This window comes from Choloepus didactylus, chromosome 4 (assembly GCF_015220235.1).
Source record: "Choloepus didactylus isolate mChoDid1 chromosome 4, mChoDid1.pri, whole genome shotgun sequence".
NCBI lineage: Eukaryota > Metazoa > Chordata > Mammalia > Pilosa > Megalonychidae > Choloepus > Choloepus didactylus.
In genome coordinates this window covers 69,243,520-69,269,452 of record NC_051310.1, presented here as the reverse complement: position 1 = coordinate 69,269,452, position 25,933 = coordinate 69,243,520, and the positions used below count along the sequence as shown (strand labels likewise).

The window sequence follows — 25,933 nt, the reverse complement described above, 5'->3', positions numbered from 1 at the left end:
GTGGACAGGAGGACCCATTCAGTGAATGCTGCAATGGGCTCATGAACAAAGTGGTTGTGGTGGTAGAGATGGAGGTTATACATGGGCTCAGCAACGTGGACTTCCACTCACCAAGACCAGCCTGGCTGCAGCCACTACTTAGTGTCTAATCTGCCAGCAGCAGAGACCCACAATCAGTTCCAAGGTTTTCTAATACCTGGTGAAAGGTTGTTTACATTGGACCACTTCTGTCATGGAAGGAATAGTGTTTTGTTCTAACTGGAAGAGACACATACTCCTGATACAGGTTGCTTTCTCTACATGCAATGCTTCTGCCCAAACTACCATCCATGGAATTACAGAATGCCTTATCCACCACAATGGTATTCCACACAGCATTGTTCATAATCAAGAAAACCACTTCACAGAAGATGAAGTGTGGGAATGGGCACATGCTCATGGAATTCACTGGTCTTTTCATGTTCCCCACCATCCTGAAGCAGCTGGGTTGATAGAACTGTTGAATGACCTTTTGAAGACTTAATTATGGTGTCAACTAGGTGGCAATACCTGGCAGGGCTGGGGCAGTGTTCTCCAGGAGGCTGTGTATGCTTTGAATCAGCATCCACTCTATGGGGCTGTTTCTCCCATAGCCAGGATTCATGGGACCAGGAATCAAGGGGTGGAAATGTAAGTGGCACCTCTCACTATCACCCCTAGTGATCCACTAGAAAAATTTTTCTTTCCTGTCCCTGCCAACTTAAACTATTCTGGTCTACAGGTTTTATTTCCAAAAGGAGGAGGGCTTCCTCCAAGAGACACAGAGATTCCAATGATCTGGAAGCTAAGACTGACACCTGGCATTTTGGGCTTTTCATGCCTCTGAACCAACAGACACAGAAGGGAATTACTGTGTTGACTGGGATGATTAATCTTTGGGTAATTGATCCTAACTGTCAAGTGGAAATAGGACTGCTACTATACAACATAGGTAAACAAGATTTTGCCTAGAATGCATGAGATACCCTAGGGAATCTTTTATTACAACCATGCCCTATGGTTAAAGTCAATGAATCACTTCAAGAACCCAATGCAGGCAGGACTTCTAACAGCCCAGAAAACTTCAGGAAAGTTTGGGTCACTCATCAGGCAAAGAACCACAGCCATGCTGGTTTGGATCTGTTTTGTAACCCAGAAAACCCTATACTCTTTTAATCCAGTCTTGTGGGGGCACACCTATTGTGGGTGGGACCTTTTGATCAGGTTGTTTCCATGGAGATGTAACCACACACATTCAAGGAGGGTCTTCATCCCCTTGCTGGAGTCTTCTAAGAGAAGATAAAAGACAGATGAAACAGAGAGAGCTCTGGGAAGCTAAAAGAGAAAGAAAAATGCCCCAGGAGAAGCAGGAATGATCCACAGAAGAAGCTGAGACAGAAGCCTAGAAACATTTTGGAGAAAGCAACAGAAACCAGAAGCAAAACCTGGCAGAGAAGGACAAGCAGACTCCGACAATGTGCCTTCCCGTGTGACAGAGGAACCCCAGATGCTATCAGCCTTTCTTCAGAGAAGGCATCATCCTGTCGATGCCTTAAATGGGGCATATTCATAGCCTTAGAACTGTAAATTTGTGAACTAATAAACCCCCATTGTAAAAGCCAATCCATTTCTGATATATTGCATTCAGGCAGCTTTAGAAAACTGAAACATGCTTACTGAGAATAAAGGGAATATGGAATGGATAATGGAAGAAAGTTACTATAGAAATGAGCCATATGACCACATGACAAATTACAGAAATAAGAATTGAAATGCTGATGCATATTTTTTCTTCATTTTGTTATGAATACATAGGCATATATACATAAAGCAAAGCATACATCTTTGTTTTCTTCCCTATAATATCCCCTTATATATATTATAAATTGTATTAACTTTATGTCATAGTATTTAAGTTGCAGGATACCAAGTTTAAGAGTGAAAACTGCCCAGAGACTTGCACACTCTTCTGGGGAAAGAGAAGAGTTTCTGGTTGTATGCAGGACAGTTGAATTATGTTAGGCAAAATTATGACTGTATTTTTTTTTATTTAGACATTAAGTATTGGTTTAAAGAGATATGTATGGGTGTCAAGTTTACAAGATGGAATATGATGGTTAAGTTCATGTGTCAACTTGGCTAGGTTATGGTGTCCAGTTGTTTGGCCAAGAAAGCACTGGCCTAACTGTTACTATACTTTAATTCAATCATCATTAAGGTGATTGCATCTATGATTGATTATATCTACAATCAGCTATGGAGACAGATTTCAGCAACTAGAGAACTCTCATCCAATCAGTTGAAGGCCATAAATGGAGAATTGATGATTTCAGAAGTCAGAAGAAGAAATTTCCATCTCTAATTCAGCCAGCCAGTTTCTTCTGGGAAATTCACCAAAAACCTTCATCAGAGTTTCCAGCTTGTGGCCTGTCCTACAGATCTGGGCCCATCTGGTCTAGGAAAATCTGATGGGGGTGATCAAGGAAATGAAATGCCTAGACAACAGAAAACTACAAATCACACTAGGAAAAATGAAGATATGGCACAAAGGAACAAACTTACTCACCTCAACTGAGATACAGGAATTGAAACAACTAATTATTAATCAAACAAATCCCCTAAATCAATTAAAAATCAAATCAATCAGCTGAGGGAAAATATGGCAAAAGAGATGAAGGATATAAGGAAGACATTGGGCAAACATAAGGAAGAACTCAAAAGTTTGAAAAAACAATTGGCAGAACTTATGGGAATGAAAGGTGCAATAGAAAAGATGATAAACACAATGGAGACATACAACAGCAGATTTGAAGAGACAGAAGAAAAGATTCATGAACTGGAGGACAGGACATCTGAAATCCTACACACAAAAGAACAGATAGGGAAAAGAATGGAAAAATATGAGCAGGGACTCAGGGAGTTGAAAGACAACATGAAGTACATGAATGTATGTGTCATGGGTGTCCCAGAAGGAGAAGAGAAGGTAAAAGGGGCTGAAACAATAATGGAGGAAATTATCACTGAAAATTTCCCATCTCTTATGAAAGACATAAAATTACAGATCCAAGAAGTGCAGTGTACCCCAAAAAGAATAGATCTGAATAGGCCTATGCCAAGACACTTAATAATCAGATTAGCAAACGTCAAAGACAAAGAAAATTCTGAAAGCAGCAAGAGAAAAGCGATCCATCACATATAAGGGAATCTTGGTAAGACTATGTGTAGATTTCTCAGTAGAAACCTTGGAGGTGAGAAGGCAGTAGTATGATATATTTAAGATACTGAAAGAGAAAAACTGCCAACAAAGAATTCTATATCCAGCAAAATTTTCCTTCAAAAATGAAGGAGAGTTTAAAATATTTTCAGACAAACAGACACTGAGAGAGTTTGTGAACAAGATACCTGTGCTACAGGAAATACTAAAGGGAGCACTACAGACAGACAGGTAAAGACAGGAGAGAGAGGTTTGGAGTGCAATATCGGGTGATGGTAACACAATAATGTAAGTATACTGAACAAAGATGACTGTGAGTACATTTGAAAGAGGAAGGTTAGGAGCACATAAGTCACTAAAAGGACAGATAGAAGATCACGACTGGGACTGTATAGCTTAGCATAACCTAGAGTGGACAATGACTGTGATTTTTACATGAGGAGAACAAATGAATGTCAACTTTGCAAGGTGTTAAAAATTGGGTGGTATTGGGGAAAAATACAATCAATGCAAACTAGAGTCTATAGCTAACAGTAACATTGTAATATGCTTCCATTAATTGTAACAAAGGCAATATACCAAAGTAAATATCTATAAGAGGGGGATTTAAAGGAGGGGTATGGGATTTTTGGTGTGGGTGTTGGTGTCTGGCTTTTTTATTGTGTTCCATTTTAATTTTATTTTTCCTTCTGTTGCTTTTAAGGTGTCATTTTTTTTCTTTCTTTTTTCTTTTTTCTTTTTACTTTTTTTGCCTTTTCCTCTTTCTTTGTGGAAGAGATGGAAATGTCCTGATATAAATAGTGGTGCATAACTATGTGATTATACAGGGAACCATTGATTGTTTACTTAAGATGGAATATATGATGTTTGAATAAAACCATCTGAAAAATAAACAGAGGAGAGAACTGCTGGAGAAAATGTGGAGAAAGGGATGTACCTAATCACTTTTGGTGAGGAAGGAGATGGTGAAGAGCATCTGGAGGGCAGTGTGGTGGTTCCACAGGAAGCTAAGCATGGGGTTGCCATATGGTCCCTCAACTCAGTTATTGGGTATTACTTGGAAGAACTCAAAAGAGGGACATGAATGGACATTTGCATAGTGGGGTTTATAGTGTCAATATTCTTGATTTGCAGGGGATTGAGGTGGCCTAAGGGTACATCGACTGATGAACAGAATGCTGAACTGTGGTGTATACATACAATGCAATATTGAGCTGCTACGAGAAGGAGTGAAGTTATGAGGTGAACAGACATTGAGGACAGTGTGTTGAGTGAAATAAACCAGAAACAGAAAAAGAAACATAATGCCTCACTAACATGGACTAACTATAATATGCAGACTCGAAGAATTGAGTCTGAGAGCATAGGTTATCAGGGGAAGGCGTATTGTGAAGCCTCCTAGATTGTGAGCTCATGCAGCAGTTACATCTATCCCTGAGCTGTAATGGTTATTTCTAAACTCTGAGATGCTGAACTGCTTGTGTATAACCTGGTTGATCTCTGGATCTTTGGGTATATGTGTGACACCTGAGACTTAGATCCAGAGTCTGGCAGCTATGAATGTCAGGATTACCCTATACAGCAAATGTTAAGAAGTCAGAAAAAAGAGATCAGACTTCAATTAGAGATATGAACAAAATGGACTTGGTTAAGACTGAGGTAAATCAGACTAAATGGTAAAGGATGACAGTGACAGTGTTTTTAAAACTTCAACTTCTGTGTGAGACCAAATGAAGAAATGTTTATTAGGTGCAAAATCTATATAGTTTTTGTAACACACTATATAATTTAACTTGTATGGTCAGTTTATTCAAACAACATAATTACATGGAACGTTGAACAGGGAGTGAAATCTGGTTGGTTGTACAGGTTAGTGTGGAGCCACAATACATCCCAGAGTAATTTGGGCAGAGGATAAAAATGTACTTGCAAAGCCCTCCTGAAGGACTGGGGGAAAATGTGGAAATATTAAATTTCCCCACCTAGGGAATTAATGATATTCTCACAAGCACTGGGGGTACCAATGTAGAATGCCAAGCCCTCAGTCTTGGCGCTTGCCTTTAGAAAGCCTGTTACTACAAAGGAGAGGCTTAGCCTACTTAAAATTGCACCTAAGAGTCACCCCAGAGAACCTCCTTTGTTGCTCAGATGTGGCCTCTCTCTCTAAACCAACTCTAGATAAACTCATTGCTCTCCCATCTACATGGGACTTGACTCCCAGGGTAAATCTCCCTGGCAACCTGGAACATGACTTATGGGGATGAGCTGTCCCTGGCATCATAGGATTGAGAAAGCCTTCTTGGACCAAAAGGGGGAAGAGAAATGATAAGGTTTCAGTGGCTGAGAGATCTCAAATAGAGTCAAGAGGTCATTCTGGAGGTTATTCTTATGCATTATAGAGATATCCCTTTTTTAGTTTTTAGTGTATTGGACTGGCTAGAAGGAAATACCTGAAACTGCTGAACTGCAACCCAGTAGCATTTATTCTTGAAGACAATTATGTAACTATATAGCTTACACTGTGTGACTGTGTGATTGTGAAAACCTGTGGCTCCCACTCCCTTTATACAGTGTATGGACAGATGAGTAGAAAAATTAGGACAAAAAGTAAATGAATAAAAGGGAGGGCTTGGGGGTATGGGATGTTTGAGGTGTTCCTTTTTAATTTAACTTTTATTCTTATTCTTTTTTGTGTGTGGTAATGAAAATGTTCAAAAATTGGCTATGGTTATGAATGCACATCTGTATAATGGTACTGTGAATGACTGTACGCCATGGATGTTTGTATGGTATGTGGCTATATCTCAATAAAATTGAATTAAAATAAAACAATCCCTTTTACTAACAGTAACACACCTTTAACCTTATCAAGAAATGAGTGGACTTTCTATGGAGAAAATGTCAAAATTTTACTATAAGCCATAAACATTCACATGCATAAATGCAGACATGCCATGTTCATGAGAGAAAGATGAAGTGTGATATAACATTTATTCTTCCCAAAGGAATTCTAATTAGCAAAATTGTAACCCATATGTCAAACTATATTTTTAAGAATTTATTAAAATAGATTATTCTAAAGTTCATGTGGAAAAATAAATTAGTAAATACTGAGAAAATGGCTAACCATTTGAGAACAAAAAAATTGCTAACTACCTCACATCCTACACTGAGATAAACTCCAATGGATTACAAATCTAAATATAAAATATGAAAATACAAGTATTACAGAAATTATTGGAATTCAGATTTAATCCCTACACATTGTTTTTCACCAAAGGAAACAGCCCTTTTCTTAGAGTTTTATTCCCATGGGGGCTTCCCCACCATTCTGGATGAGAGTAGAGAGTCAATAAATAAGAAATCCAATAAATCGATATGATAATGTTGGATCTGGATAGGTACTATGACATAATAAAAAACAAGGTGATACAGTAGAAGGTAAACAGATGATCACAGAAGGGCTCCCCTTGAGGAGACACCATTTGAGCTGTCCTCAATTACATATTTGCATTATGATGCTGAGAAGAAGAATATCTAGAGACAGAGTATTCTATATCCAGCAAAGAGCAAGTGCAAAGCCCTTAGACAAAGACATTCTTGTATTTCTGGAGTGTGGGAGGAAAGTCTGTATGCTGGAAGTACGATGAAGACAGAGAGCAGTGGTAGAAAGAGAAAGGTTAAAAGTGCTGGAGCCAAATCCTCGATGAAGGTGAAGATGCCAAGGTAAAGATGTCTTTTGAAATGGTGAGGGGCCTGCTCTCCATTTTGACAGAGAGGAAGCCAAGAGAGAACAGGCATATTGAATTGTCTCTTTGGAAATGGAAGACGAAGAAGTTTTCAACTTAAGTAGGAGGTAATGTCATCAACCAAGAGCAAGCAGAGAAGTCTGAAGAAAAAGCATGGAGAGGCCCCAGAAGGAGGGAAAGAGTGAATGTATTTCAAGGGAGCAGAGAAATTTACAGGCCTGAACTTAAAACGAGGCCAATGATTTTCTCCAGTCTTATGAAGTGTGCAGTAGAGATGGAGAAAATGGATAGTTGTTCACAGTAGCCTAAATAATGACACAACCCAAAGCGGGTATCACAACCATAAAGACAACATGTTCTCTACTGCTGGTGAGAGTATAAATTGGCCTAATCCCTTTTAGAAAGCAATTTATCAATATGTTACTTACTTCCATAAAAGTGATTGAGTAGTAGTGTAAAAGCAAGATTTGGGGTTAAGACGCCTGCATTCAAATCACATGGGCATTAATACCTCTGTGAGCTTACATCTTTTCTGGGGGGAAAAGATGTTTGACCAGAACCACTGTATAAAATTAGAGCTTTGGAATAAGATAGCAGCCAAAGCAAGTAGATGACTTAATCTGAGTCTTCTGAAATAAGTTTCTAGTTTCATTTTAATACTGTTTTCAACTTTCTAAGTATAGAAATGGCAACTCTAACAATTATAAACAATTTTTAGTAAGAAGTGGAAATTTACAAAATATTGTCCAACAAATTGCAGTAAGTTTCTTAGGGAAAATTTGGCTACATGGTTTTGATGAAGATAAAACACTTTCAGACTCCAGAGTGTTTTTGGAAGCAAATCACATATTGTTTTGTGAACTTCTTACCAATTCCTAGCATCACAAAAAAGGTCTAAGATACATAATGCATGGCAAGAAGAAAAAAATCATGTTACCAAGAATGCTTAATGGTGTAAGGTGAGACCCTCAAAGACATCAAGTGGCCGACAGACAGAAAGAGAGACAGGAGAATGGAAAGGACACTGCCTTCTCACAGACAATCCTCAGAAGTCAGAAGAGCTGTGACAGGGACAGGACCAAACCTATGGGCTGCTTGGTTGGCCAAGACCTTCCTAGCTCCTGAAAAGGTTGGGCTGCCCAAACGAATTTTCAAAGAACCCAAGTTTTATTTTCAGATGGTGTGAAGCCCTATCTAGAACATTTTCTCTCATCACAGGTAACATGGACATATGGCTCAGCTCACTGTCAAATTCAGGCGAGCTCAAGCTGGTGAAGCACAAGTTAGTGTTAGCCCGTGTTTCAAGCTCCATGAGTTATAAGAGGCAGAGAAAAAAAAGGGTTCATAATTTGAAACAAAATTTTATCTCCATGAGAACATGGTCGCTCTCAAGTATCTGTGTGAGTAGTCATCAGCTACTCTGGCAGAATCATCAGTGCTATGGATTGATGATTTCCCAGAATAAGACAGGGTGACATATGAACCTACGTCATGGGCCACTCATCCACAGCCAGAGATCTTCATCTACCCTAGACAAATTTAAAGGTTGGCATCGATCCAGTTACTGCAGTGGCTGCACATGAAATCCAAAAAAGGAGCCCAGAGGAACTAAGAATCCACCGACCCACCATTGCAGGTTACTGTTGGATCAACGGGGTGGTGACCAACCACAGTGAGCCCCAACTGCTAGACTTCTCTGGGAAGCATTGACATTAGCCTGAAACTTCAATTCTGAATCCAGTGGTGAGATCCCTGAGATCTTAAGGGGATCTCGGGGATACAGCTATTCCAACAGCAGGAAAGTAATTTCTGTTGGCAGTGGGGTGGGGAGACTGCACAATCTCAGCTCCCCACAAACCATGTGCCATGGGGAGTTTAACCCACTAGAACTGTCAGGAGTGCCAGGCCTCCTCCAGGCCCTTCAGGGAGGCACTGGCCATGCAACAGTACTTATTTACCCAAAGAGACAATGTATCATTGGGGATGCATAGTCCACTCCAAGCTTACCATGCCACCAACAGGTATATGAGTACAAGGAGAGGAGAGAAGGTGGGTATAGGAACAAGGGAAAGGCAGAGAGTGGTCTACCAATGTGAGCACTCACACCACGTTTTTTAAAATCAAACACCACAAGGCACATAATATAAATAGCATGTAGAATATATGCATAAATGGCACTTAAGTTCACATATAAGTATAGCATAGAATATATGGATACATGAATTCAATAAAATTATCAATATTTTGAATTGTTTATGTACTTTTTTTCTCCAAAAAGTTCAAATTGATCTCTTTTCATATACCTATGTGTATTTCTTAAATCTTATGGCAGAAATTTCTAGATTAGCAAATTTTGAGTCAATTGTCAGAGTGTAGCTGCTAAGCACATGAAGAATGCGGTTGTTTGTTGTTGGGAGATTTTCTTTCTGACAGCTTACCACGTCCATGTAGAGCTGAAGAACTGCTTTAAAACTATTAGGTTCTAAATAAAGATCTGAGGAATATATTGGGAATACACTTGAAAAAAAAAAACAGCTATTATTTAGAAATCCAATTACTGATTTAAGAGGCTGGTTGAGGTGCACAGTGGATGTAAATTTTACTAGAGATAACTTTTTTATGTCATTGCACAAAGTTTATTACTGAAAGTTTCCCACACCTTATTATTACATTTTTATTTAATTCATTTTATATATACATATAAATACACTCACAAGCAGATAATTAGCTAAAGATTTAGATTTTTTATTCTCTTGGTCTTTCTTACTCTTACCAATTTTATGGTGCTAAATCCAACATTTTCAAATGGAGTTTGGAAATTTATTACAGTAATTCATATGTATTATATAATATTATGTACTGTTCTTCTGATAAGAAACTAAAGAATGTAAACATGAAAATGGAGAGAATCCAGGTAGCAACTTTTGTTTAAAAAGCCAAAATGTCCTAGCTTTACTGATCTTTATCTCTTTTTGCACTCTCCCTATTCCACATACTTCTACACACAACACACACACACACACATTCACACACCATAGAGGCTTCTTCTTTTTAGGGGCTGTGGGGGAACAGGTAAATTAAGAACATAGTTCCTCATTTTATGTTCACATGATTTCTAGACAATCCTTCATATAACTGAAGTACTTGTCAGAACCTCCAGGGACTTCCAACCACATCTCTCATTTGCAGGCAAGAATATAAAATGTAAAAAACATCTGAAGAAAGTTCAGGCTAGATGCTTTTTAAAGTAACACCATGCCTTGGTTTACGTATGCCATGTTTTATTCTTATAGTTTAAAAAGTCTGATTTTTCTAAAATCCAACTCGTGTTCTATACTGTTGTTTTTAGAAAGCCACTGAACATTTTCTATTTAAAGCAATTCTAAATAGTTCCCTTAACTCATCCTGAAGCACCAAAAGTCACAGCTGTCTGGATTTAAACACACAATACTTTCATGATTTCACATATAGCTTCTGGGGTCATAGCCAGGGCTATGTTCTCATAATATCTTGAGACAATTATTTTCCCCAGGACATAAGCATGTACTGCACCAAAATAGTGGACAACTCGTAGAAGTCCCCAAGGACAAGAGATCAAGAAACACACACACATAAACCCAAGATACTATTGTAAAACAACACAAAATAAAAGTCAGTGCAAAATCAATGCAAAAGACAGGAAAAGTTCTTTAAGAAGGGGATCATTTAGCAAGGCAGATATTCAAAATAATTAACCACCAGCAGTGGCAGAGCATACTGGGAAGGCCTGATGTATTCCGGGGTAGGGCAACCTGGGAACCCGGGAGAGAACCCGCTGGGGGGGGGGGTCAGAACAGCAGCCTCCCCTTCTCCGATTCGAGCAATTTCAGGATGAGACCTGAGTGAGAGATGTGTCTCAGCAGGAAGCCTCTGATAAAGCCAATCCCATAAATACTGGTGGCACCTTCTTCAATAAAGCTCAGTGGAGACCCACTCTATTTCAGCAAAACAGCCATTTTTTTATCAACTGTGCAAAAAGCTTTGGGAAAACTTCACTGAGAGCCTCCTCAGTGCCAGGGCAGTATTAATTACAGGACTTTGTGGCTGTCATATGGGAACTCAGTCCTGAGGAAATCTGTGTTCTTAGATACAGTGACCCAATTATACAAAATCAGTCCAACAAAGCTGTTTGTCAATTGTCTGCATGACTATTTATAGGAACAGTAATGCCCCAAGTCTTACATTTATGAGGGTATTTTTTTTCTGAAAGCTCAAACTGTTTCATGGATGTTTTCTAATTAATCTGAGGACGTGGCCTCATTTACAACAATCAAGTAAAGTGAGAAATTCAGTGCCAAGACACCACGGAACTGCAGAAGGAGCTGTGAAGGGGCAGACAGACCTGAGCCCGTAGAGCACCGTCCCGTCAGGGTGAAGGCGGATCATACGGTTTTTCACTGTCACTCCATGCACAAACGACTTTTTGTCATTTAAGAAATATGTGTCGGGCACCCACAGCTGGTCAGCCACTCGATTGTCAAGCGTGAGGTTGAGGGGGATCCCCGAATAGGCCAGCCTCTTATCTCTCCAATATTGTTGAAAATACATGGTTAAAGTGTAATCCTGGGGACAAAGAAAAAAAGAAAACATTAGTTTGTGCTCAGCCACAGATGTGTTTCCTCTACGATTTGCCATATTCAAGGTGAAATCTAAGCTCAATAGTGAAGAGCCAGAAGTAAAGGCTGTCATTTTTTAAGACAGGGTAGGAAGCGGTGGTTGCTTTCTTCTGAATGCAAATAACCAGGTTTAATAGCTTTCTCGTGTATATAAATCCTGGGTTTTACATAGGTAAGGAGCAGATTAGACAGATTGACATTTAAGAGATAACAACATAGAATAAAGGCCAAAAACAAAATGTCATCCTAAGGTCAGGCTGCTGCCAGGGAACTTGAGCAGTCCTCTGGATCCTCTGTCTACACCAGGCAGACCTGTGCTTCAACCCTCCAAGAAGAATGAGCTCCATCTACAAATTCTCTCTCCATGACTGAAGACGCTTTCCTCCCCTCCCCTTGTTCTGCCCTCTGTGGGGGCTGTAAGTACAAACCTTGTATAAACATCCAGTGGATATGTGATGACTCGTGGGAGGTCTCTATGCCCGACCCATCACATTTTCTTTTTCTTCCAGCTTGCCATCCATGGCCATTTCTACACTAACTGGATCATAACACCACCTGGAGATAATGACATACCAGTCTGGGGAAAAATGGGAGCTTTAAGCCATGGGAGGTGGGAGATGCTGCTCCATGGGCTCCTTGCCCTCCAACAAAATAAGCAAGTATCTAGACAGATGATCCTACAGAATTTTTGTTTTTGTGAAGTAGTCAGTGCAGTGAGAATAAAGTGGATAAAAGGCAAATCAGAGGCTGGGCAAGGAAAAAATAGAATTTTTTGTCAATCACTATTCAGGTCTAAAACGATCACATCTGAAAGTCTGGTGATATTCACCGGGCATTCAGAACTCTACAGTGGAAGGATCTGAGCCGAAAAACTAAAGGTGAACAGGAAAACTCTGCAACTATGGAGGGTTAAGACAGCTGCTGTCACACACAAAGTACTTGTAGATTCACAGATTTTCATGTTATGTCTTCATATGCCCTCATTTTATAGACGGAAGAAATGAGACATCGAGAGGTGATATGACAAATCAGTTGCAGAACCCATCCTAGACATAGGACTTTGACATTTGATCCAATATTCTTTACAGTACCTCACAGGACAGGTCTCAGAGTCACTAATCAAGCAATGTATATTCATTACTGCCCTAAATGGGTTTGGAGCATAGAAGCTTATGGAATGACAAAGAGCAGGTACGGACTTTGGCCTTTAGTACTTATGAGCAAGAAGAGGTGACAAAACCAATACATACAAAATGATTAGAAATACTATAAGGTCACGAGCAATTAAGTTTAAAGCAGTAAGGCCCGTAAAAATCAAAGAAGGAAATGCTAAGACAATTCAAATGGAATGGGCCAGAGAATCTTTATAAAGCATTGATCTGCAACTTGAAAGAGAGGTAACATTTGAGTAGATACGAATTTTTTTTTTCCCAAGCATTCCTATGGGCAGTGGTCTAAATATAGCATTACTTGTGTGAACCTCCCCACTCTGCCTCCACCAATTAATGATTCTCATGGAGTAGATCATAGTAAAGATAGGCCTTAATTAGCTAGATATTGAGTAGAGAGCATGAAAAACACACATGGGTATTGATTTTAATGCAATTTTTGGGAAAAGTCAAGAAGTGTGTTTTGCTGGAACATGGGGGACATGGGGAGAAAGGGTGAAGGATACAGACAAGGCTGGATCCAGAGGTAGTGGCCAGAGGTGGAAAAACCCAAATGCCAGCTCAGTTGCCAAGGAAAGTCACCGAAGGTTTCCGGGTGATGGAGTGACATAAGCAAAGCTGTGTGAAGAAGATCCATTTGCAAGGGTGTGTTCAATGGACAAGAGGGATGACGAAGATAAAGCCCTAAGTGAAGTGGAGAGGGCTCCTTGGTGAATAATAGGGTGGAACTGGTAGGCTGGGCCGGATGAGAGAAGACCTTAAATGTTAACAGAGACCATTAGGTTTGATGTAGAACACTGCATGAAAATGGATCTTCAAAGTGCATCACCTGATACTCCCTCCATTATCATTAAGTTTGGTTAATGCAGGCAATGCATTTTACTAGAAACACGGTTTTGATGGCTTAGCAAGGAGAAGGGAATAAATTGGCGGTAGCATCTAAAATATTTTCTATCTGAATATAAACTCCCAGTTTATATTCTCATTCAAACATTAGAGTTTCAATTGTTCCTTTCTTTGATTTCTAACTGTCCATCACCTCCTTATGCTGAGTCATGAAATCTAGCACTCTTCTTTGCAGATTCCCCTTTGCACCCAGGCTGTCATGGGAAAGGAAGACGTCTGTGGGTTTGCTGTGGGAACCCAGTTACGATTCATATTCTGAAAGCTTGGGATCTTATTTCATGCTGGGTAGCTCCCCATGCCATCAGCAATACCCTTTAGTTTTGGTCTTTGATGTTTTCTGAAGTGACTTCAGTGGACTGAGTGGAAAGAGGTAGGAGAGGGAGAGAAAAATAGCATTTGTATACAAACCTGGCTGCATCTGCTTCTGCCTTCAGGAATAATTTTGTCAGTGGGGACTCAAATCTGTATCCCTTGCAGAGACAGGTAGACAAAGGTGTGATGGTTAATTTTATGTGTCAACTTGGTTATGTTATTGTGTCTGGCTGTTTAGTCAAACGTTGGCCTAGGGGTTACTGTGGACGTACTTCATAGATGAGATTAGCAACCACAATCAACTGACTTCAAGTAAAGGATATTACCCTCAGCAATGTGGGTGGGCCTCATCCAATCAGTTGGAGGCCTTAACAGCAAGAACTGAGGGTTATGGAGATCAGAAGGAATTCTACCTCAAGATTACAACCTCTACGCCTTCCTGAGTTTCCTCCCTAAGGAATTCAGACTCAAGAATTCAACATCACACTCACTGGAATTTTTCCAACCTATCCCATAAAATAAATCTCTGATCTGTCTGTCTATCTATCTATCTATCTATCTATCTATCTATCTATCTATCTATCTTCCTACCTATCCATCCATCTATTTATCCAGCTGATTCTGTTTCTCTGGTGATCCCTGACTGATACAGAAGGAAAGGGCAAGGCAGAAAGATGTACCTCATCTGTTCTCTCGTGCATTTGGGGTGGGGTGAATCTTCTAATGGAGATTCTCTATTTTCCCTGTTCAGGGAGGCACATGGCTAAGTCTTGAGATGTGCAGTGATGAGTCCTCACTCATCTACGACGACAGCAGCTAACATTTTCTGACCCTTCATTCATTATGAGCCAGGCCTCATGCTATGCATCAACTCATTTAAGTATAAAGCAGGCATCATCATTATTCCTATGTAGATGAAGAAACAACAATTTACAGAGCTCAAGTAATTTGTTGCTTTTTATCCACGAGCAACTGGGGGAAGTGAGATCTGAAGTCAGGCTGCCTTCTTCTGCTCAACCTCTAAGACCTAAGGGACGGAGAGCTAACACAGTTATGCATGAAATGAAATGAGTTTGGTGGAGTGATGGGTTGCACTAGGAGAGTGGAGAATTAGATAATGTAAGGTCATCTTGGGGCAAGAAGTATCAAGATATATGGCACCATCAAAGCTCGTACATCCTCTCCTTCCAAACATTTACCACAGCTACTACAGACAGACGACTCCTGTGAGTGTGCCCCCCCAGGGGGATTTCCAGAAAAGGAGCTGAGTTTTATCTTTGGGGTGATGTGGCCTGGACTAAGGAGAAGAAAGACACAAGAAGACACAATTTACTTGGGATGGAGAGTGTTGGAACTTGAATATTGAGCGTATTTTCAGAAAAAGAAGAGACCTTGAGACTAAACAGCTTCAAGAATTAACAAATCTTGGTGACGTGGGGGATGGGGTAGGGGGACAGTGGACTTCTCATAGATCATAAGATGGAGATCAGGAGTTGAGCTTTTGTTCTTTAATCTTAAAAGTGCAAGGTAAACTTAGTGACATACAAGAATTGGTATGAAAAAGAGCAGGGAGGTAAGAAATGGGACAGGAAGTGGGGGTGGGGGGCAGGAGATAAGCCCCTCCAGGAATAGTGAGTTTGGCCACCCTGGGACATGATGGACAAAGGATGGACATGTGCTGCTGTTGTCACTGGTGGCTGAGAAGGGACTTCAGAAGGTAGCAATAGTCATTGAAATTCGAGAAAGCAAATATTATTCACAGCATCAGGCTATACCTTCCCAGACCCTCCAACAAGTTGGTCGGTAAAGCCCCTCTCTTTTGCCAGATCCCGAGACTGCACAAGGAAAATTCTGCGTATTTTAGATATATATTCATTCCTTCAAAAGTATCTATCAAGTGCCTACCGCATGCTAGGCAACGCCTGCGATGCCAAGATGAGTAAGATGCAATCTCGACCCTTGAGGGGCTGGCCATCTAGCAGAGGAAATAATTACACCAATCAGTAATTGAAAAGCAATCTGAAGTAAGTGTGTACTAAGAGGAAGTAATTTCTGGGTATAATGATCAATGACAAGTTCTTGGGAAAAGTATCATTTGAACTAAACCTTGGAGAAGAGAGGGAGGGTTTAAAGGGACATGAAGGCTGGGGGTGAGGCCAGTATGGGTGAAAGTGTGTCCTCCCAAAATACATGCTCAAGTCTCTATCTCAAAATTAGCTCCATGTCCTGAAAAGGCCATCTGAGCTATGTTAAATAGGACAGCACTGAGTGAAATACATCTGTAAAGATCCTTGGACTTAAACTTTTCAGACCATGCTATGGAATGAATTTCGTCCCTCTGAAAGACATGTTCAACTCCTAATGCCCATCCATTGAATGGGACCTCATTTGAAAACTGTGTCTTTGAAGATGTGATTAATTAAAATGAGGACAAACTGGATTAGAGTGTGCCCTGACTCAGTATACCCAGTGCCAGCTAAGGAGAGGAAATTGCACACAGGGAGACAGAGACAGAGGAGAGTCTGCCACTGATTGTCAGCAAACCCACCACCAGCAGCTGGCGGGGTGTGGAACAGGTTCTTCACTACTAACTTCAGCTGGAGCTTGGCTCTGCATGGGGACCTCAAGCCTCCAGAACTGAGAGACAATGAATTCCTGTTGTTTGAAGCCACGCAGCTAGTGGTCCTTTGTTACAGCAGCCCTAGGAAACAAGGCCAAGAGATATGGCAGGAAGTGGGCTAGTGACGGATCCGGAGGTCTCCACAAACGTCTCCACAAACGCAGCTCCTGACAGTCCTTGAAATCAGAGTTCCCCTAGAAGAAGCGACCTCTCCCTGAGTGTTCACCGGAGGCAGTGAACTTCCTAAGCAACAAGGGTAGCAGAACATGGGAGGGCCTGGGGCTGCTCTCCTCTTTTCCCAGCTCGGCCCTTCACGGGTAGATGGAGAACTCCTGGAGGAAAGGAATGAGGTATGGGGAGGGGCGTCAGAGGAAGGGGCCTCAGGGAGTAAAAGGGCATAGTGAGGAGGAGGGAGAGGGTATCAGGGGAGGGGGGGGCTTGGCATCAGAAGGGTAGTAGCACATGGGAAAGAGGAGGAGGGGGTGTCTGGGGATGGGCAAGGCATGGAGAGGAAGAAAAAGGGGCACTGCAGCCTCCCTCCCATGATCTCGGACTCCTAGCCCCTGGAGGAGGGAATTTACTAGCTGCAAGCACTCTGTGGAGAGACAGGGTTCTCCTTGCCTGAGGTTTGCTGTGGCACAGCCAGCGACATAATCGCATCTAGAGAGCCTTGGCTTGGGAGGAGGGATATTAGCCTAGAAAGCAGAGCTTGCAGAAAGAACAGCCGCCTGCAGCACCGCTGCACAGTGTCCTGTGTCCAGAGAAACACCGAACCATTGTCTGTGTGGGTGGGCCTCATAGGTCCAAGGGGAATAAGGCGCCTCGCCTCCCCCACACCCCAATTCCTCAGCCCTGGTTCAAATTCTAGGCTCACAAGCTCCCAATGCCCCTCTAATGACAATTTGTTATACCTTGATTTTGGAAGACTAACCTTTGGAGTGAGGCTTGAGATTTGCAGCTTTCAAGCATTTGTGATCTCTCTCCTACAAATGAATAAATTGGGTGTGTGTGCATGCACACTGAAGACGTGTGTTTCGTTGCACTGAGCTCTTAGCCGGAGTCTTAACAACCCTGGGCACCCTGAAAATACTCGGCTCTGGGTAAGATGCAGGTAATCCTGAAAAGGGGATTGCCCTAGGTAAAGGCTATTAATTTTCCAGCCCCCTCTCCCTGCCCTTGGCCATCAGCCCCTCCACCAAGACTTGGGAGGTTTGATTTATCCACCAGTCCAGCCCCTAATCCTCAGCAGGCAAGGGTGCTGGGTGCGCCTTCCATAAAGCAGTGATCCTTGGACTCTTGGGATAAGCTCAGCCACACTTCCAAGGATGTTTGGGACTCAGCATGCATCACAGAGTGCCTTGAGGGTGTGTGGGGTGTGCAGAGGAGACCCTCGGAGCCTGTCTCTACCAGGTTATTCCATATGTGAGAGCAGTGTCCACCCCACGGAAAGGCAGGCATTGAGGCAATGCTTTGGTTTCTACCGGAACAGGTTCCCACTTATGCTGTAGCTTGGGGATTTGGTATTCAGTGGGGAGAGGTCCAGCAGTGAGGGGGAATTCCTGAGTATATCCTCAGCCAGAATTCTCCAGGCTACCAGCACTCTCTGGGGGTATAATGTATAAATGTGAGTCATTTAGTTTAATTATAGTTAATTTGAGCTATGGTAATTCATCAAATCATTAGACAAGATAAATCTCTCTCTCTCTTCTTCTCTCTCTGTCTTATGAAGAATTAAGGATCAGCATGAAGAAATATTGAAGTAATTATTCTCAAAACAAAGGGTCTTCTTAAAAAGAATCTTACAAATATAATCATTTTCAATATAGGGTCTTTTCTTCCTCCAGGCTTCTTTTAGGAACCATAAAGTCCTGTGATAATCTAATGAAATCACAGGCCTCTGCACAGAAAACGTGTTCTCCGCCCCCCCCCCCACACACATACATTAATTCATATATATAGATATATAATTAATCAGCATGAAATACTGAAGTTCCCCAAGATACATGTTCTTAGAACTTCAGATTGCCTGCACAAAGTAATAGCAAATAGTAGTGGGTAGAGTTCCAAAGTTTTGTAAATCATTTGTTTAGAATTTGTATAATGCTTTCCCATTGAAGCAATATGACACAAGGATTGTTAGGCTTTACCTCAGAATACAAAACTCTATTTCATGCAAAAGTCAGATGCAATACTTCCCTGGTCAGACCCCAGGCCAACCCAGGTCCAGTGGCTTGAAGTCTGAACTGCATTCAGGGACAATCCAGTGTGTTGTGGGGCAGCTGGGGGTGGAGCAGGAAGAAGCAGCAATGGTGGGCAGGCTGTTTCGGGGAGGCTAGTGGGTGACCACTGGCACTCCTAGCTCCAGGAGAAGCCCCACTTACAGGTGTTGGGGTGCAGGCATGTCTGAATAGGAGTCACTCAGGTCAAGCATTTATTTATAGGTGTCTTTCCAAATCTCCAGAGAGTATACAAGCAGCAGCAGAAGCAGCAACTAAACAACAAAATAAAACTTTGGCTCATCTTTAAGTGGATAATTCAAGCAGCTTGTCAGTTTTCAACCTCAAATAAATTGCAGTAAGATATAAACAAAATTTCTGTCTGCTTGTGGAAATTTCTTGGCATTTATTGCACTAAAATGACAAGAATACATATTTAAATGTGGAAGTATTGCTCATTATTCTGCAATTAAGTAATTGACTAGAATCTGCAGCACAGGAAATGAAGAAAAAATTTACTAACCCTGAGAAAGTAATGCAATCTCTAAACCCAATTTAAATATTTAATTGCAGCTATGAAAGCCACGGGACACCTGCATTTGCATCTGGTTCAGCAAGTTTATTATACAAAACCTTGTAGGTAAGTTGTTCACAGGCTAGGGAAGATGGAAAATTATCCCAAGAAGATTACATAAGCCCTACATGGTGGTAACTTCCTTTGAAGGCATTTCTGAAACTGAGCTTAGGCTGGGGGAGTCTCGGCACTTATGTTAGGGCCCAGAGATGAGGAAGACATAATGTGTACCTGCAAATGGTTTCCAGTGTAGTAGACACAAACTGGAACCAAAAGAATTATTTTGAATAAGAGAAGGAGCTTTCAAGTCAAACAGGCCCAGGACTCAAGCCTGCCACCTGCTGGCTGGGCAAACATGGGTGTGTCACCTTCCTGTGTGCATCCAGTTATCTTTTCTGTGAAGCCAAGATCGTAAGACTATGCCACACATGCTAACATGGTTAACATGGTGGAGGGCAAAACGTGAGTAGTCAGTACATGTTGGCCATTGCTTGTAGGATAATGCAAAAGTATATTTTTAAGGGACGTGCACTCAGTCTAGGGCTGGCAGGGGAAGAAGCTGTGGTGAGACTTGGAGAGAGGCCACAGATATTTTCTTGTCTTCTTATAACCTGTATGTCTGCCAAAAGGCCCACAGTATGCCTTTTTTTTTTTAACCCACTTACACACTAAAGCAAAATGACTGTACTGACCTTCTGTATTCAGAGGACAAATAAATTGTAGTATTAGAAAAAATTGAAAATTCAACCTAAGCAAATGAGAGCCAGGCACCTGTAAGGGAGATGCCCTTGGCTTAATCAACTCTCCCCAAAGTGGATCTCCAACTTTGTAGGGTGTGGTGTAGCAGGAAGAGTCAGAAGCACCCATTCTGCAACCTCACCTTGCTGTTCCTCAGCCGTGGGATTCACTTGGGGAGATTACCTATTCAGCAACCTCTTGGGTAAAAATGGGAATAAATATGCTCATTTGACAAAAAAGCACTACTGCAATTAATTGAACTGACAATGCTTAACACAGTGCTTGGCTCCTAACAGGCATTTGGAAAATTCTACTTTCCCTTCCATCATCCCAGAACATGGGCAGTCACCACTTGTAAGAAGTCCCTCTGCCGCCAGTGAAAAAGGATTCTATTCCCATTAGAGCCCCAGCCCCATTGTTCCATGGCAAGTACACATCAACCGGCAAAGGAGAATGTGCTGTCTTCTACGATGCAGGTAAAGACTCAGCTGAATGCTCTCATGCACGATTCTCAGCACCGCTGGAAGCCAGCTTCACCCTTCACCTCTACTAAAGTTCCCACATCTACTCATTATCCAAATGCAACACAGACACAAGCTTTTTCCTTGAAATGTGTCAAGCCACTAGATTTTCCATGAAACATTTTTCTGCTTTGAACTATTTTGAAATTACAAAATAAAAAATAACCCAAATTTGTAAAATGGCTACAGCACTATCGAAAACAAACAAACAAAAAACAAACCAGGGCTTGACCTGCAGGGGAATTTGACTACCCCTGACCTTACCCAGGGCTCCATCCAACCTACCCATCCCTACTCCATTTTATAGTTACCACACCCCTCCAGATATGGAATATTTTCACTAAATGTCCCATGCACAGCTTCCTTTGATTGTATATTGGTGATCCTATTGTAGCCTTTCTTATAGGAGGTCCCTTATTTCTCAAACCTGGCAGTGAGGAGCTGGCAGAGAAGAGCATCCCCTCATTCCCCATTTCTGACTCCAGCCTCCAGAACTTTGTCTATGGCCCATTCTACTTTCCTGAGATTCTGGAAAATGATGGATCCAGCTACTTCTGATCATTTCCATCCAGATGCCCCACAGGAAGCCAAGCTCGGCATGTCCAAAATTAACTTTCTGCCCCAAATCTGTTCCTCATTCTCCACCACCATCCACCCACTCACTCAACCAAACAAAAAACAGAGGTTGTATACCAGCCTCTTCTGTCTTCCTCTTCTTCCCCTTATGTTCATTCAATCACTGCACTCTGTTTATCCTGTTGCCTAAATATCTTTCACATCTAGAACCAGCGTGAGATCAGCAGCAGCAGCAGTGACGGCTGGGGTGTTTCCGTTGATGTTGCCACAGTAATAGCTAGAGAATGAGATCCTGGGCTCCCAGATTGCATCCCAATAGAATGCTCACCCAGGGCATCAAAAGTCTAGAGTACTCCCAGTGCAGCACCAGACCTCAGAAATACTATGGGTTAGACAGAAGACTATGCAGGATGACCAGATGACTATACTCCATAAGAGAGCAGATAATCCAATATCCACACTACACCATATGAATGAACTTTTGGTATAAGGTGCTGGTAAACTGGGGAGTCAGTGCAGATTCTCCTTTATTTTAAACGAATGTTTATCTGAACATTATGCACTAAAAACACCAAATTGTTCAGGAAACGGTATATATATATGAACCCATAACATATATACATTCATTCATACACACACATACATACATACGTTTGTGTCTAACTATGTTCAATTCATAGACTTCCAAAAGGGGATGTAATGACTCCCAAAGCTGCCATCCATCCAAAGGCGCTCTGACAATTGGTTGTGAGAAAGTAGTCATATTGCTTGGGCAAGGAACCCTCAGACCCTATATATTTAAATGGTACTTGAACAGCTGGGAGAATGTTACACCTGGAGAATCATGAGTGATCTTTCTATATTTTGACTGCGCATCATTTATTGACTTAGATATTTCAGGCCTCTGTGCTTTCCCTTGCTTGAGCACAGTGACTGCAGGAGACCATGAGGTAAAAAAAATTCTGTTTTCAGATAGTGAAGGTTATCTCTTAGGTTACCTGGTTTATCGAGTTTACAGTATTACATTTTTCAGAAATGAATATCATTTCAAATTGCCTCCTTCTTCATCCCTTCAACAGGGCAGACAAGTCAAAATAATGCTTGAACAGAAATTTATTTACAAAAAATGAATATGTCTGTTTTAACCCAAGAATCCCTCCCATATACATATAACTGCTATAAATCAAAGCCAGAAAGTAACAACAATGCAGGTTTCCATACACCTAATCAAACATAGTACCCAAGGAGGGAGAAAGACAAGTGTTAAACTTTGTATCAGAGTAATGGCAATATTTTCTTGCTTTTTGACAAAGCAACCCACATTTTCATTTTGTACAGAGCCCCACCAATTATGTAGATGGCCTTGGATCAGAGTAATATACTGTCATTTGTCTCTAACCCATGTGGTTTGTGTCTTCTTCCAGCATCCATGGAACTGCGGCAGGCTACTTTGTTAGCTTGCAAGTAGGGTAAGATCTCAGACCCTTCACCATTTTTGGCATACACTCTTTTGTTTTTCCTCCTACCTTACTGGTCCATCTCTGGGATTGTTTGCTGCTCTCTCCTGTTCTTCCTGATTTCTTAATATTAGACAGCTCCAGGACTCCTCTTTCTGTACTACTGTTTATGCACTCAGTCAACCAAACCTTGGTCTCTTCTCTTTTCTATCTGTACTCACTCCTTTGATGATCTCTTCTAGCTTCACGGCTTTACATCCCTTCTATATGATCATGATTCCCAAATTTTATCTCCAGTCCCAATGTTCAATAAAAATCCAAAAATAAACTCAACACATCCAAATTGAATTGCTGATTCTACCCTCAAAATTGATCCACTTGCAGTCTTCCCAATTCACCGGACTGCATTTTATCAAACCAAACTCTTTAGAGTCAACTCTTCTCTCACATTCTCTATCAGTCCATCTGAAATTCTCTTGACTCTACCTTAAAAACAGACCCAGGTTCAGGCACTTCTAATCACTACTATTGCTATCACCTTGGTCATACACCATCCTCTCTCCTCCTAGATAATACAGTGGCCTTCTAACTGGTTCCTTGGATGCCTCTTCTCCCACAGTCTGTTCTCAACACAGCAGCCAGAGTGATTTTTAATAATTTAAGTCTGATCATTTGCTCCTCTGTTCAAAACTATCCAGCAGCTCCCTTGTTTCACTGAGATTGAAGTCATCACCCTCATCTGATTTCATCTCCTGCCAATGTCCTCTTTGATATCTTAATTCTAGAAATATTGCTGTCTTTATTGTTCCATAAACAAACCCAAAATTTCCCATCTTATGCCCTTTGTATTGGATGTTCCCTCTTTTCCCAAATAACCATTGATCTGACTCTTCATCTTTGTCAAGTCTTTGCTTAAAGTCACCTTTTCGGTGATCCCTAGTTTTTACAATGGCAACCTTCAACCCCTACACCCTCCCATCCCCTGATAATGTTCTAGATTATATATTTATTCATGACATTTACTTAGTATGCTTATTTCTTTTCCTCTCCACTAGAATGTAAGCTGCATAAGATCAGGAACTTTTGTCTGCTCTGTTCACTGATATATCCCTAATGGCTATGAAAATGCTTAGCACATAACAGAAATTCCATAAATATTTGCTGAATGAGTGAGTAGACGTGCTGTGTTATCTCGGTGGCAGGTAAGTCTCTTCTGAAAAGTTTTGCATGTGCTTTCACCGTGTGTTCCAGAATGGTTGATAACTGGATCCCTTCCAATGAAAATTTTTATGAAGTTTAAATTCAAAACTCAAATCCAGATTTGTGCAGGCCTGAGATACAATTTCTCAGGTTAGATATTTCCTTTGCTACCTAAGGCCCAGAGGAGACAGACATATTTCTTTGTCATCTTCCTTTGATGGCTGGATTTTTTTCTGGAACACGCTGTAGGGATTGAATCATGCCCTCCCCCCCCCCACCAGAAGACGTGTTGCATCTTAAACTGCATTCAAATGAGTGTGAACTCCTTGGTAAACAGGACCTTTAAAGGTCTGATTACTAGTTAAGGTGCAGACTCATTTGTGAATAAAATTTTCAAAGATCATACTTAGATGAGGCTAAGTTGAATCAGGATGGGCCTTAATCCATATGCCTGGAGTCCTTATAAGCAAAGAAAATTCAGTCGTAGTGAGTCAGAAGAAGCCAGAAGTTAGAAGTAGCCAGAAGTCAGTGGAAATCAGAGGAACAAACCTAAGGAGAGAGTTAGAGATTGCTCTGTGGTAGAGGACTGCCAGAATGCTACAGACTCCAGGAGAAAGCAAGCCCAGACAATACCGTGAGGCTGGACTTCCAACCTCCAACACCATGAGACAATGCACGTCATTGTTTGAGCCAACCCATCGTGTGCATGTATTGTAGCAGCCCTGGCAAACTGGGGCACACCCATTCACAGACAGTATGGCCCTTTGAGTCTGCCAGGTCTATGAAGATTCATTTCAACACTCTGCTTTGTTGAGTTCCCTAGCCTAGTCTCCTGTTTCTGGCTGACATTAAACAACACCCCACTTGGTTACCAAGGGCAAAGGGCCCCAGAGCTTTCAACCTTCAAGTGTAGTTTACAGTACTTTTATTTACAGCTTTTACTCCCAATCCCTCTTCATTTTTTTTCAGCCCTGAGGATTTCCCTTATTTTTCTGTGAATTAGGTGATGCATTTTAACAATGTTTGTTATAATTTATTCATCATTTCTAATGGTTTATATTGAGATTTCTTTAGAATTTCTATTTTAAAACATACTACTGGACACAAAAGTCTCCATCCCCTAATCGGCCTACCTGGGGCTTGCTTCCATCTCTAGTCCACAAACCAATGTCCTATGGTCCCAAAAAGCTCGCCCAAAGACCTCCAAAGGGCACTCTTTTGTCCCCATCTGACTTGGTACCCAGGCTGTTGGCAGCGTGGCTGAAAACTCCATCTCCTTGAGATACTCTGGTAAGCTCTTTGATACTCTCTCCTCTTGCAAGTCTACTCCACTGGCTGTGGCACCTTCTGTCTCTGTCTAATGTTAGATTGCCTCAGGCTTGATCCTTGGCCCTGTTTTCCTTCTTCCTCTTTTATAAGGTGTTCTAGTTTGTGAATGCTGCCAGAATGCAAAACCCCAGATATGGATTGGCTTTTATAAAAGGGGGTTTATTTGGTTACACAGTTACAGTCTTAAGGCCATAAAGTGTCCAAGGTAAACACATCAACAGTCAGGTACCTTCACTCGAGGATGGCCAATGGTGTCCAGAAAATCTCTGTTAGCTGGCAAGGCACATGGTTGGCATCTGCTCCCATGTTCTGGTTTCAAAATGGCTTTCTCCCAGGATGTTCCGCTCTAGGCTGCAGTTCCTCAAAAATGTCACTCTTAGTTGCACTTGGGGTATTTGTCCTCTCTTAGCTTCTCTGGAGCAAAAGTCTGCTTTCAACGGCCATCTTCAAATTGTCTCTCATCTGCAGCTCCTGTGCTTTCTTCAGAGTGTCCCTCTTGGCTGTAGCAGCTTGCTCCTTCTGTCTGAGCTTATATAGGGCTCCAGTAATCTAATTCAGACCCATCCTGAATGGGTGGGCCAAAACCTCCATGGAAATTATCCAATCAGAGTCATCACCCACAGTTGGGTGGGGTGCATCTCCATGGAAACACTCAAAGAATTTCAATCTAATTAACACT

The 25,933-nt window shown here is 41.4% G+C and overlaps 1 protein-coding gene across 3 annotated transcripts in view; it reads right to left on the bottom strand.

The window, feature by feature from the left end:
- The window catches only part of GABRB3 (gamma-aminobutyric acid type A receptor subunit beta3), a 255,256-nt gene that overhangs the window by 55,717 nt on the left and 173,606 nt on the right, over positions 1 to 25,933 (bottom strand). For all 3 annotated transcript variants that reach the window (XM_037832818.1, XM_037832817.1, XM_037832819.1), the window contains one exon: positions 11,363 to 11,583. In XM_037832818.1, coding sequence (XP_037688746.1) covers positions 11,363 to 11,583 — 221 coding nt within the window. The remainder of the gene's footprint in view (positions 1 to 11,362; positions 11,584 to 25,933) is intronic.